This window comes from Aulonocara sp. 'chitande type north' Nkhata Bay, linkage group LG13, assembly GCF_057382095.1.
Source record: "Aulonocara sp. 'chitande type north' Nkhata Bay isolate Kocher_YH1m ecotype deep benthic linkage group LG13, A_spYH_male_GT1.1, whole genome shotgun sequence".
NCBI classification, from domain to species: domain Eukaryota; kingdom Metazoa; phylum Chordata; class Actinopteri; order Cichliformes; family Cichlidae; genus Aulonocara; species Aulonocara sp. 'chitande type north' Nkhata Bay.
In genome coordinates, this window is record NC_141356.1 from 303,337 (window position 1) to 318,145 (window position 14,809).

Here is a 14,809-nt window from a genome sequence, read left to right on the forward strand (position 1 = left end):
GAACCAGTGTTAGATACATGGAGAGGGCTCGGGACATGCAGCATCTTTAGGACTAGTGACGGAGGTGGTGATGGTGAAAGAGCTAAAGGGAACTACTGTATATGTAAATCAAATGGAGGAAGGTGATATATATGGCTTTCCTGAGAACAGGAAGGGTAATTAACACTGCCCCAAAATCACTGTCTGCCCTCTTCCACCCCTGGAAGCCATCGCCAGCTCCTCTCTCAGGAAAACAGGAGCATCATAGGTGAGCACTACACCGCGCCCACCACCTGTTTGACCCGCTGCCCTCGGGTTTGTGAGTTTGGAGGTCCCACACCTCCAAACTCACAAACAGCCTCTTGACAGGCCTTTCTCTTATTTCTGCATGAATTTGTCTTGTTTTGCATTTATCCCCATTGACTGTATATATTACTCCTGTTTGCTAATTATTCCAACTGTTTAAATCAACTATTTATATCTTATTCTGGCACAGTTGGTATGAAGCACCCACAATAATTTCATTGTTCATGTACTACGACAATAACGGGCTGTTGTATTTTGTGTGTGTGTGTGTGTGTGTGTGTGTGTGTGTGTGTGTGTGTGTATACACTTAGTTTTTTCCATTTTGTATTATTTTCCAGGGTGAAGTGATTGCACAGCTTGCATTCAAAGTAATGTAACACATTCCATCACTGTCTGCTTTCCCTGTCAAATCTACAAATAAACAATCTCAGACAGCGCTGTCATAAAACTCCTGTCAATTAATATGTGCATCCATCCTTTACGTTACTGCCTTGAGGCTGCTGTTGGCTACTATCATGTAGTATTTCTGCTAAATCATATCATTTCTGCTACATTATAGTATTGCTGCTACTATGCTACTTTTCTACTAAGTTATACTATTATATTATTGTGTATTAAGTTATAATTTGCACTGAAAGCTTATTTCATCTCATAGCAAAGTGTAGTTGTCTCTGTCGCTGATGGTTTGTCCATCTCCCGTTAACAGCGACTGGAGCTGGGCAAGCTGAGAGACCAGCAGTTGGTTTCTGGTGGTTTGCAAATGTGGATAAACCTCTGGCCTTTAATGGTGACATGAGGGGAGAACACAGTGGTCTGCTTTCACTGTTCTGACATCAGTTAGTAGCCAGGAGTCGTATGGAAACATCGCTAGCATTAGGAAGCAAACCAGCTTCAGTGATTTAGCTTTGTAACCGATGAGTGTCCTCTTGTTAATTACCTTGGCCAACATGTGTGATAAAGAGAGGATGGAGCGTGAAAAAGTTATTTAACTCCTTTATTATATAAGCAAGTAAACTTTTGACCATGATGGAGAGGGGACAGCAACTCTGACCATTCTAATAAAAGTCTAATAACTTATGCAAGTTGAGCAGGTGCAGGGTCAGATTAGCATCTATGAGAATGAATGAATGTGATGGGCTTAACCAGCTGTTTGCCAACACGCCACTTTCACTTTTTTACTCATATTTTAATCCCCCTGTTAACTCTGTCACACACTATTCAACCATTTTAATTCAGCTGATTGATTTATCTTACTTTTAATTGACTTTTTGAAAAATCAGGATGCAGACCTGTGTTTCTGATCTTACGAACAAGTTTTCATAGATATGTGGTCGTCACAGAACACCCACCGCACCATTTATAGAATATGATGGTGACCATTAAACAGAATGAGTTCAACCTTAAATATATGCTGTAAAGTGAATCCAGCTAACAATGATGGGAAACAGTTTTCTGCATAATAATTATTTTTACTTTTGATATTTTCTGCACAGTTTTCCAATAATGCGGTGCAAGAACACAGGGCTGTTGGAAAGCTATCACGCAAGCAATCTAAGCAGAAGGGGTTACATGCAGAGGATATGGGACCTATGTACCTAGTGTTATGGAAAACTTGGGTCCACTTGCTACGTTTGCAAAACCGTCTATCAGGAGCCTTGGTGTTAGTATTGACTCAGCTCTGACTTTGGATGCCCATGTAAAATCTCTGGTTCGCTCCTGTTTTTCTCACTTGAGAAACATTGCTAAGCTGAGTCCCATTGTATCGCGCTCCAAATTAGAAATTGTCATTCATGCATTTGTTTCATCTCGTCTGGACTATTGTAATTCTTTGTTTACTTGTTTATGTAAAGCCTCTTTGGAGCGTCTGCAAGTTGTTCAGAACGCTGCTGCAAAGCTTCTGACCAAGTCCTCCAAGTTTTCCCATGTCACACCCCTGCTGATTCAGCTGCACTGGCTCCCAGTTAAATTCAGAATCCAGTTTAAGGTTTTGACCTTGACTTTCAGGGCTCTGCATGGACAAGCACCAACATATATAAGTGAACTTTTACATCCATACATTCCCAGCAGGTCCCTGAGGTCATGTGACCAGGGCTTGCTTGCTGTCCAGCACACGTGGCTGAAAACAAAAGGCGACAAAGCTTTTGTAACTGTGGCCCCCAGATTGTGGAACTCTCTCCCTTTGAGCCTGAGATGTGTGGACTCAGTGGTCGCTTTTAAAAAACAGCTAAAAACTCATCTTTTTAAACTTGCTTTTGGTTGATTTTTATTTTTAGGTTTTAGCTTCTGTGAAGCACTTTGTGATTTTTATCTTGAAAGGTGCTATATAAATAAAGTTTTACTTTACTATGGAATTCTCCACACCCAACGTCTCGACTAATGGCAAAACTAGTTTCTCAGTGTTCCAACATCTGGAAGAAACAACTGCTATCACAACTTGAAATTGATGAGGTAAAACAGCAACAGGGAGGCAGAACCTGAGGTCAGGGGGAGATATCATCATCCCCACACTCTAAGATTGGGTACCAAACTCAGTGCGAATGCATGAGCAGCTAATCTGAGAGATGGGATCATGGCTGAGCTTGAAACCTGGACCTTCCATGGTTGATTACCAAGACTACATGAAGTCCCCTCTGAACGTTTCCTCAAAGATGTGAATGCAGCATTACGGAAAATCCCTCCTTCGACTATTATGGTAACCAAACAGCTAATCAACACCACGACAGCAGTGATGACTGAGATGCTTAGCTATAAGACAAACAGCCGCAAGGAGCCGTACCCTCCATGGAGAAGGAGACTAGAGGCCAAGCTCAAGGCAGCACGGAGTTAAGTTAGTGTGTTTTCATTACGCTATCAGTACTCCTATTTAGACAAAGGATTTTAATGTTTCTTCCACCCTGGGTGGCTTGTAATTCAAAATGCTAGCAAAGGAACTTCAAGAAAACTTTGTTATCACAGTACTGATCATTTACTTCTGTATTAATGCATACTGTTCAAAATAACTGTAATCTAATCCTGTAACATTAATCCTTTTGCATTTGTGTTGTAAGAGCTTTTGAATGTAACTATCACTAGTGCTGGTGATGCATGAACCCAATTCACTCACCATTCTCCCAGGAATTCCCATACTTCCTTTGCCACCCTAATGTCCAATGCAAATTAAGAAGGAACAGGAGTCAATCAGATGTTCTATAGGGATACCATGGCATTCAGACTTATCGTCTCTGCAACTCTCTCATTTGCAAGGAACTATGCTAATCTCATTTTTTCACTGATGCGTTATAGAAACAACGGTTGGTTCATGTTAGTGAGACGAATGTTAGCACATTTATATCCTAATGGAAGCCAAAACTAGAAAAGAGAATAACAAATTTAAAAGAGCTTAAATGCTTTGTTCTGACATCAGTTAGTAGCCAGGAGTCGTATGGAAACACAGCTAGCATTACTGCTACAAAAGCTTTTAAAGTTTTTAATGTCATGGTATTCCTTTAAGGAAGATGATCATTTTTGTTATTCAGAATAACCAATTCAACATGCCATGCCCAAATTATGGGAGCAGAAAGAGGATCACTGTGAAAAACAATCACATAATTATCAAATAATCATGCCTCATTCAACACTGCAAAGTTCAAGATGAAAGACGATGGAAGAAAGTTGCAGTAATTTCTTATGTCATTAGAAGAAAGTTATTAGTAGCCCTGTTACTTTGTTACACTTTTCCATCTTATATCTCCAGACAGTGTTACGGTAAGGGCAGCGGGTTGAAAACCACCTGAGATAGGAAGTCATGATTGGGTGATTAGCCAGGTTTTAGCTTCAGATCAGGGCTTTGATTCCTAAATCTATTTTTACATGTGTATAGTATAAAGTCTGATTGTTCCAAGATGATAGTGTAGTTTATATTTACTAAATGTTCATCCAATGACATAAAGACACACTGTTGCCTTTTGCAGTCTAACCTAGGTGTTTGGGGTTTTTTAATTTACCAAACTTTAACAAAAAAAAAAAAATGTTTCTCTGACTTAGTTGTGAGCTGACAGCATGATTCTGCAACTATTCAATGCAATAATGCTTGTTAATAATTCCTGTTCAAGGTCCCGATTTAAATCAGGGCTTTGGGGAGAATCTGGCACCGCCAAAACTGCATTTAGTTTAATCTGGACCTGGAGTCTTTAAAGTGCCCAACATGATTATTTGCTGGAACCACAGAGTACAACATTCATTATAGTAAAGTGAGGTGAATTGGGTGTTTGGTAAAATCTCATCCAATTCTTATTCTTAATTTTTATTCTTATCTTATTCTTATTTTTATTTTCATGTCTATTTAAGTGTAATTTATGACAGTATGTTTGCACTGAAGCACCGCAGCACTTTCCTAATGTTGTAAACCTGCTCAACATTTGGCAATAAAACCCTTTCGCCGATCGTGGCTCAAGAGTTGGGAGTTCGCCTTGTAATCGGAAGGTTGCCGGTTCGAGCCCCGGCTCGGACAGTCTCGGTCGTTGTGTCCTTGGGCAAGACACTTCACCCGTTGCCTACTGGTGGTGGTCAGAGGGCGCCAGTGTCCGGCACACCTCGCCTCTGTCAGTGCGCCCCAGGGTGGCTGTGGCTACAATGTAGCTTGCCATCACCAGTGTGTGAATGGGTGGATGACTGGATATGTAAAGCGCTTTGGGGTCCTTAGGGACTAGTAAAGCGCTATATAAATACAGGCCATTTACCATTTCTGATTCTGAATTCATTTTTTGCAAAGAGGGAAATGTGATTGCTGCAACGGTCATGTACACCCTGTTTCTGCCTTTCCTAGTCAGCTACATACACACTCACACTTGCATATATACTAACAGAAAACACATGCTTGCATGTACATACTTGTATGACATATGTGTATGACACATTAAAAGTAAGCTTTGCGCTGGAGAATGGACGTTTTAATCAAAAAGACCAAGAGCTGGACAGGTGCGCAATCACAGCACACAGTGTTACAAATGGATACTGTTAGGGTGTGTGTGCTATTCAACTGCTGTACTGACATCTCTGAAACTTTTCATCATATAAGTGATAAAAACTGCAAAGTTCACTGCAATAGTACATCTATACTGGTGTATTTGTATTCCAGGTTCTGTAAGGATGTGCACAAGTTGGTAGTCTAACCTTTTCAAATCCTGATTTCTGGGAAACAGTCCTTTAAAGACTATTTAAAGACTATTAAGATAACGGTGTGTTATTATCTTGATTTTCATTAAAGTTTCATTAAACTGTGACAAAATCAACAAGCAACAACAAGTAGTAATTTGCACATTTCATTCTGAACTAGCAGCTGAGATGTTAATACTCCACCACTCGCACATCAATACTATGCATGAGGACACACAAAGAGACAGGTTAAAACAAGTTACCGGAAAGCCTGCTCGTCCAGGAGGACCCTGAAAAAAGCACGAGACAAAATTAGTATGACAAGAAGAGTACATTTTACAGACAAAATTAACATAATGAAAGACACCTGCACTTAATCAGGCCAGAATAAAATCAGTAGTAATGACTGGAGGGGCTGTTTACTACCTTACGGCAAGGGAATCGTTTATTTTGGCCTGTTCACTGACAGCACAAAGTATCCTGCTGATGCACTAACATCACAACATTCAATGAATTTAAAAAAAAGTTTAACTGTTTGAACATAAGTTTTAATGTAAAACAACAGTTTTCACCACATAGCCTCATGCAAGGGTTGTTTTTGGAAGAACTTGTAGTTTCCATGCTTCTGCAAAACAAAGCCCTCTGAGATCTCCTTAACTGCCCTTGCTCATCTTGTTATTCAGCTAATCCAAGCTACAATGGAGGTTTCCAGCATAGTGACTTCCATTACAAACAAATCACAAGGAACTAGAATACAATGGCTTTTATTTATGGGCTGGGACTAAGAACAAGAGGGAGCAAATTTTTAAAAAGTCAAGTGTGTTTTGCTTTCACAAAGGGAACGGAACTCAAATCAAGGCTTTTGAACTCCAATAAAGAAAGAATACAAAACAAATTAGCTGGAAGTCAAAAGTGGAACATTTTTTCTGTGTGACAAACAAGAGGACAGGAGACGCTGTTCCCCTAACATTAGTAACTCTGGATGGAAGAACACTTGTTGGATTTGATAATTGATTTGAAAGACCAGTTTGCATTAGGAATTTTAATTGGCTTAAATATTGAGAGCAAAAAGTATCATCTATCATCAGCTATCGCCGGTTCGATCCCCAGCTCTGTCTGTCTTGGTTGTTGTGTCCTTGGGCAAGACACTTCACCTGCCGCCTACTGGTGTTGGCCAGAGGGGCCGATGGTGCGATATGGCAGCCTCGCCTCTGTCAGTCTGCCCCAGGGCAGCTGTGGCTACAACTGTAGCTGCCTCCACCAGCAAAGATTTGGATCTTTGCTTTCATCCTATAATACTGGACTTTTCTACAAAGGTTTCAACTTTTAGAGTGTTTAAACAAGAGATAAAAGTGTGAAAATGTTTTTGCCTGTAGTGAGGGGTTTTACAGCCTTAAAACATCTATAATAATTGTAAAAAATAAAGTTGGCTACTTCGCAGATTTCCCCTGTCACGGGTTATTTTTAGAACGTAACTCCCACAATAAATGAGGGAACACTGTATACCACTACAAGTCTCTCCTGGGTTCCTTAAATATTGGGGCTTGAAACATGCTTTTTCTTAAAAAGCCATTAGTCCCATTAGGGCCTTCAGAGTATTATTATCCAACCACTGTGAGTTTAGAGAGTGTCATTAAAAGTGCTATAAAACACAATTAATGTGGAAAAACACCATTAAAGAGTCAGAACCAAAACAATCTGTAGCTAGTCCAAAATCAACAGGGTTGAACAGAACAATACTAATCATGAAATGACCAAACTGAAATGATACAATACTAAAGTCCTTTCATTTTTCTTATGAGGAAGCTGATACAGATATTGTCGAGAGTGTATGAGGATTGGTTGGTTAAGGATGTCTGTGAAGGTTCTCAGTCATCCAGGTCATAGTGATCTAAGGAACTTGGAAAGAAAGCAACTGGACTTCTTTAAGTTTCTTGAAGACATTTCAACTCTTATCCGAGAAGCTTCTTCAGTTCTAAAACCAAATGATGGTCAGCCCCAGATTATTAGCCTTAGTGGGAGTTGGCCCTAATCAGGGTTGTTGACCCACTATTGATCATGTGCTTTATCACATGAGCCAAGATGTGAAAAGGGTGTGGAGTATTATTAGCAGAGGTTTCAGGTGAAACCATTGTGAGACCTTGCCTCACCCTATCATTTGAATTTTTGAGATCAGCAGACACAAGATCTGAGTGGACGCTAAGGCATCTGCGAAAGGATCTAAAAATTAGATTATAGATGGCAGGCGGCTGGTGTCGTAAGCCCCGCCCTCTGTTCAAAGATGATCGTTCACAGTGGACATAGATGACTTCTTTCACTCCTCTTTCAAACCATCTGTCTTCTCTGTCCAAATTGTGAACACTGGCATTTTCAAAGAGTGACCTTTGTCCTTTAGATGCAGATGGACGGCTGAGTCTTGTGACTGTGTGGTTTTTCAAATGTAGAGGTCTGAGCCCTCGTCGCTGCATTGCATGCTGTAGCGTTGTCATGTTGATAAAACCAGTCGTTACCACACAGATGAGGGCCCTCAGTCATGAGTGATGCTCTTTGCAACATCTGGACATAGCCAGCAGCTACTTGATGCCCCTGCACCTCCTGAAGCTCTATTGCTCAACTGAAGGAAATTATGGCATCCCCTCCACTGTGGAGCATAGAGAACATCTCAGATGGGATCTGCTTGTCATGCCAGTAACGTTGGAAGCCATCAGAACCATCAAGGTTACATTTGTTCTCATTAGACAATAAAACTTTCTTCTACCTTTCAATGTCCCATGTTTGGTGCTCTCTTACAAAGTCCAAATGGTGAGTTCTGCAGCGTTCAAGGAGACGAGGCCTTTGAAGACGTTTTTTGTTTTTGAGGCCCTTCAAGTCTCAGATGCCATCTGATAGTTATGGGCCGCAGTTGGCACCAGAAACGCCCTTAATTTGGGTTGAGGATTGTCCAGTGTCTTGACGGAGAGCCAGTTGGATCCTCGGCTCTGTGCTGGTGAGATTTTTTTGGGTCTTCCTCTTGACTTTTTTGTTCCATAACCCTCAGGATCATTTAAGAAATTCCAAATGACTGTCTTACTTCCCATCTCAGCAGCGATGGTGCGCTGAGAGAGACCCTGCTTTTGCAGTTCAACAACCCGACATTCAAAAAGGGAACATTTGTTTGCCATCAGAACGTCATGATAGTGTGACTACCTGACAGAAAATGACAACAAATCCACATTCTTGCACAGATTTGGCCTTTTAAAGCATGTGGTCCTAAACTTTTGATCTGCTGTAAAACAGCCTGTTTCACTCCCATTTCTTCTTGTTGCATGTTGAAGTTCTACTTGGAACCTTGTTAAGATCCAAACATTAAAAATATGAATCATTTTTCAACTGATCTTGAACTTTTGACCAGGACTGTATTAACAATTGAATCCATTGGCAACAACTCAAGGTTCAGTATCTTGCACATGAATGCTTGCAGACGGGAGCAGCCAACCTTCCTATTAGTATGTTTTGATGCATGCTCAATCATCCAGGTAAGGAAATCCCAATAACAGTGATTCTGTTCATCTGGACGTAGCATTTTGTCACCCATCTAAGTGACTTCTGCAGGTTGCCAACCTTATAAACAGGACATTTGCATAAGGACTGAAACCAGCCCACTAATTGAACAATGGGCTGTGAGGTCAGTTCCTTGATCATTAATATTCAAATTGCCATGACCACTGATCAATGGTCATGAGTACCATTGACAGAGAGTTGGGCAATGGCTGCAATCACAGCATTGTAAGACGGTGACAGATGGACCCTTAGGCCCCTCCTCCATTCAGAGATTGTCTTTCCCTTTTCACGTAAACGGCCTCCTTGACTCCAAACCAGCGTTCCTCCCTGTCCAGGATGTTACATCCTCATCATTGAAAGAGTGTCCACTGGCCTGTAGGTGTAAATAGACTGCAGAGTCCTGACGAGGTAGCTCTTCTGTGTTCACCGATCAATAATCAGCGGTGTTAATGCCTTACAATTAAGCCATTAACTCCAATATTCCTCTGGTTCTCACTCTTCATCCCAAAATCTAACTACTCTCTGTTGAAGTGTCTAAAGTCAGTGATCCTGCACATCATGCCCACGTCCCAGTCTACACCCCCCCCCCCCCCCCACCTTTTCATTGTTACTCTTGTGTTTACAATAAAACTCATGAAATCGATTACTGTCTTCTGTTTGGTGTCTCACCGTTTGACACTAAACTAACCTCATGTGCAGTTTATGCTTCAGTTCTCTGCAGTGAAAGCTACTGAATGTATGAACAGTGGGGAAAAGTAACATCAACAGAAGTAGCTGAAGATGTTGCTAAAGCTGGAAGCAGTAATTATTACATCCATCCATCTTATCTGCTTATCCGGTTCAAAGTCATGTTGGTACTGGAACCTATGCCGGTGGCTAATTGTGTTATACATTTCCTTTGTTGTGGTTTTGCAATATTTCAGTCTTCTTTCCTTGTTTGGAGTCATGTTTTTCATGACTTTGTAAAGCTCTAATTTCTCTGTGGGTGCTAAAATACTTCTTTATCTAAAACATACGAGTTTTCCTTTTAATCAAAGTTTCAGTTTCAACTATTTGCCTGCATTCAGCTTTTCCTGCACAGACCTGCTAAGGGCCACAGGTCTAAGCTCCTTTATCATCAGTACTGTTAAAGTATGTGGACAGGCAGAAGTTACACAATGAAACTACAGATTACCACCGTATCCAGTCAAGCTTTACTGTCAGCAGATGTGTTCCAGGGGATTGTCCGTTTCATCTACTTGTCACCAAAATGTAAAAATAATCACTTTGAGTCACTTCATCATGTGGAGGTCACACAGCATCTGGTGTACTTACTGGAGGTCCTGCAAGACAGAGGGAGAAAGAGAGAGTGCTAAGTTTTTATGCAACCATGACAAAGATTCCAGTTAACCCAACAATGGTGTGCAACCAAAATACGTTTCTTAGAGTTGAGTATGAGCAGTGGAGCAACAATGCATTTTTCATGGAAGACTCAAGGTAACTCGAGTAAAAATATCTTTCTGCAGTGGATTCACACTTCAGTGTTAAATCTGTGCCATAATCCTCAGCATGCATACAAGATGTGACTAAATGTCACTGTTCACACGCTAAGGTATACATGGTGACAATGGCATTAGCTCCTTGTGTAGGCTACATCACAGGCTCTACGTAGTTCACCACAACAGTAGGAACCAGGCTTTTAGTTACACTTTTTATTGTCTGGCATGTTTCTGACATAAAATGAAACAAATGCTTGTTAAAAACTCCAAAATAATGTAACTGATTTTTCTATGAGGTAATCAAACATAACTTCTTGTCACTTTTCAACACCACAAGACGCCAATTATTGAGTTGTTTTCTGTCTAGTTACAGCAGTGGCACATGAACACTTTAATCTGTACACAAGTAACCAGATTAACAAGAAATCAAATGCTTCATGTAAACATTCAGAAGATTTTGGTCCGATCACACGTCACCGTTTTCTTCTAAACAAAGCGGATGAGTTATACCAATCGGTAATCAATAGATAAATAAAAAAATCTTTTGGCAATGCAAATAAGATTGATTGGTCAAAAATAGCATTTCTTTAGGGTCTCTAACCCTGTTTACGGAAACCTAGTGCATGTAATATAAAATACTCAAACATCAAGTGAATTTCTCATTGTCCACACATGGTAAAATTATTACGAAAATTCAACCCTTTCAGATTGTGCCAAGTTAATAAACTCGCATCACAGCCTGTCAGCTTTCAAACAGCCATAAAACAGGCCTTTCACAAAAACCGAATTATGTAGAAAGAGCCTGGGATCATTCAACAGAAAGTTACGACCAAAACCAGACACGGGTCACTGAAGACGTCGTCATGAGAGCCACAGCAAGATGAGGAAAACTCTCTGTGAAATGCAAATCCTCACTATTATTCAATCGATGTGCTCCTCAGACTACTCCATCCATACTTGGGTGCCTGCTGTCAGTGAAATTCAAATCCATACGAATTAAATACAATGGAAACAGACAGTTTAGGGTCTAAAATATACTGTTTATGTTGAGGAAATGATGACATTAAGTCACACCAGTTTACAGTTTGAAGCTCGCATAAGAAGATGTTGTTTAAAAGGTTCCCCACTATTTTCTGTTACCATTGTGTCAACACAGCATGCAGACTGGTAGCCACCCCAAAGCTAAGGCGTTACAGCAATTTAAAAAGTCTTACTCTACCCTTCGCATGGCATCACAGTACACCACTCTCATTTTACACTGAATGTTTGGTCCACACAGGCAGCTTTATATTCTCACAGCTTTCACAAAGTCCTGTGTGTGTGTCTTCATCTAATTACAGGGACTACGTCAGAAAAATAATTGCATCTTTTCAGGGATGCAGAACAGACAGTGACAGCTCACTAAAATCACAGCAAACACCGTCAGCAGGTCTACATTTAAAACTAAACATTGTACTAAATAGTGAATAACGTAAATGCTTTATGACTTTCTCCTATTACAGGGGTCTGACAGAATAAATGTTGCTAATTTGTTATTTGCTAAGTGAATAACGTATTTTAAGAGACATAATTTTACATTTTTTTAAAAATTAGAGATATTTCATAAATCAACATCACATCATGTAATGTTGATTCATGAAATTTCATAACTTGAATTCCTACGATTTGATAAGATGATATTTGATTAATATTTTCTTTAGTTTTAAGTTAACTGCAGTTAAAACTGCATCATTTAGGGCCACAAAGAGCCAACTGTTGCATACTGTAAACACCCAGACCCTTTAAATTTAGAGGATTTTCTATTATGATATGAGATCTGGGTAATAAAGTCAAATTACGGCTGCTCCAGTCATTCCTACGATTGTGTTCCACATTTTTAAGGTTACCCTTTACCTCCCTCTCTCTATTTAAGGGTGTGGAAAGCAAACACGAAGGCAAGATTCTTGTTGCATTCTGGCCTGCCATCACATCCTGTTGGCTGGACCCACTCACCCAGGGGACATAGTGTAGAGCACCTTGATCCAAAGGCACTTTGAAAGGCCTGGGGAAGTGGGCTCAAATATAGCACATGAAGTGGCGCCCGTCAAACGAGCTCTGGGCACAACATGAAACAAAGTTTACAGTCATAAACAAACACACACACACACAAAAAGTGGAATTTATTTGACTGCATTGATATCATATTCCAAGCCTTGTCCTCTGCTGGGTTTAATCCCAACTATTGCTAACACCTGTTGTTTATGCTTATGTAAAAGCAGTGGCGGTTAGCTATGGTCAGAAATAACGATCTAATATTGCCCACCAGCGTTCAGATTCACAGGTGTTTCCCTTTCCCTTGTCTTATTAGACTCAGTCATTTACTGAAAAGGAAGTCTTTCAAGTTCTTAAAGTAACTACGCAAAAATACTGAGACTTGCTGCTATAATAAGATTTAAAACCATTACAAATATTGCCCCGTGCGCCCTGGTGTTTAGTTTGAGAAAATGTGCATAATTCAACACTTTACCTTAATAAAATCCCTTTATTCTCAGTTTATTGTTGTTTGATAACAAGTAATATGATGACTCTCTGTCCCAGAATATTGACCCAAGAATAGCCTGTGCAGTTTCAGTTGTCTAAATATCCAGATCCAAAAACCCACTTCCACTCCTGATATACCCTGTAGATCCACTGTTTTTCCCGTCAAACCACACAGTAGCAGCCATTTTTTGTTGGGCACTTCCTTTGCTCTTTCCCACCATCTGGTTGCCTTTATTTTCACCAGCTTCACTGGTCGGTAACCTGGTGTGTCATGCACTCGTTGCTATAACAAGATTTAAAACCATTACAAACTGGGGTCCTAATGAACTGTACTGTTGGAGATGTTGGTCTATGTTACTAAATCCCACTGACATCAAAGGTGAAACAAAGTGAAAAGCCTGTTTGTGTAATCACCCTCACAGCCAACCAATGATCACTCAACTACACATTTACAGATCTTTACATTTCTGCTTTGTTAATTCACTTTCATGCTTAAAGGATTTTCTGCAGCAGTTGTCTAAACAGTGAACGTCTGTCAGCCTAACTCAGTAAAACGACTCCATTTCTTTTGCACCTTTTTCTGAAATCCCTACAGCCCATACACCCCTGAACATTTGAATCAAATCACAGCTACACTTCCCTCAAAGTGTTTATTATGTGAGGGATATGTCCTACAATAATACATAGAAATCAACAAACCTATGACCTGCTTTGGTGAAAATGACAAGAAAAAAAATCTAGAAAATATGATAAAGACGCAGAGCAAATGTTACTGTGTAACTAGTCTGTAAGGAAAACATTAAAACAGAAGTAACCATCAGATTGTATTATGTGAAGCAAATGACACCCTCGCTTTTAACAGGACGAGACTCAACCTGGTATTTAATCCAGGAATTTACAGGCTCAGTGCAGCAGTGAGTCAAAGCAACAGACACTCTACAGACATTATTAAACAACAGTGTTTACGTCACCCCACTCTCAGGGATTACACCTTCTTTCACCAGCACACCACTCACATTCTCGCTTGGACTAAACTTGTAGTTAGTTCAGCCATCGTGCACCAGTGTCTATCTCTGTGAGTCCCATCAGAGATTTAATACCTCTTTACTTAAAATCAAGAACTCTGTTAACTGGGGATTGTATTTAGAAAACAATGACCTGCCAGTAATATCTCCAAGTGTTCTTTGGGAAGGTGGAAAGGTAGTGTCGTGGGACAAAACAATATCTCACTGTTCTCATAAGAAAAATGAAGCAAAAATTAGAATTAGAAAAAAAAATTGAATCTGCCTGGCCTTCCTCACCACACAAACATATAATTAGCATCCCGAGAAACTAAAACTAGAGTTAAATGACATAATTCAGGAGAAAAAACACTTTCTAGTTCAAAAGACTCAAACGTCTCTAAATTATCATGGAAAAATAAACCATCACCATTAGGTGTAAAAACTCCACGAAAGTCAAAACACGGAGGTCTAGAACATTTTTACTACTATTTCTCTTCTTATAGATGTTTCAGATTGGATCTAATCAAGTTTGCTCGACAGCCCATGGCCGGACCTAGAATAAGCTTTCTGTAAAAATCTCTAATCTGCCTGTCATAATCCCAAGTATTAATGATCATAACTGCTTTAAAGCCTTAATATAAACACTTCTCTGACAGGCTGGTGGGAATTTCTTCCACCAGAAAATCTTCCCTGATTCACTGTAAACTTAGAGCCATTTGGACAATCCAGATATGTGCCAGAGAAAGAAAAAGCAAAAATGGTACGAAAAAAGAATAAAAATGTTATTCAAGATGGAAACTTGATTTCATTTCAGTAGGTTTCTTAAACACAAACAAATGAAATACATAA

General features: G+C 39.9%; 2 protein-coding genes across 2 annotated transcripts in view; both read right to left on the bottom strand.

The window, feature by feature from the left end:
- col13a1 (collagen, type XIII, alpha 1) overlaps positions 1–5,702 on the bottom strand; it is a 71,236-nt gene extending 65,534 nt beyond the window's left edge. Inside the window, exons 1-2 of the mRNA XM_086258171.1 lie at positions 5,682–5,702; positions 3,389–3,424 (exon numbers count right to left, since the gene is read on the bottom strand). Coding sequence (XP_086114297.1) covers positions 3,389–3,409 — 21 coding nt within the window. The 5' untranslated portion in view covers positions 3,410–3,424; positions 5,682–5,702. The remainder of the gene's footprint in view (positions 1–3,388; positions 3,425–5,681) is intronic.
- Positions 5,703–10,074: 4,372 nt separating this feature from the next.
- LOC147315387 (collagen alpha-1(XIII) chain-like) overlaps positions 10,075–14,809 on the bottom strand; it is a 39,817-nt gene continuing 35,082 nt past the window's right edge. The window contains exon 3 of the mRNA XM_086258172.1: positions 10,075–10,280. Within this exon, the coding sequence (XP_086114298.1) occupies positions 10,249–10,280 (32 nt within the window). The 3' untranslated portion in view covers positions 10,075–10,248. The remainder of the gene's footprint in view (positions 10,281–14,809) is intronic.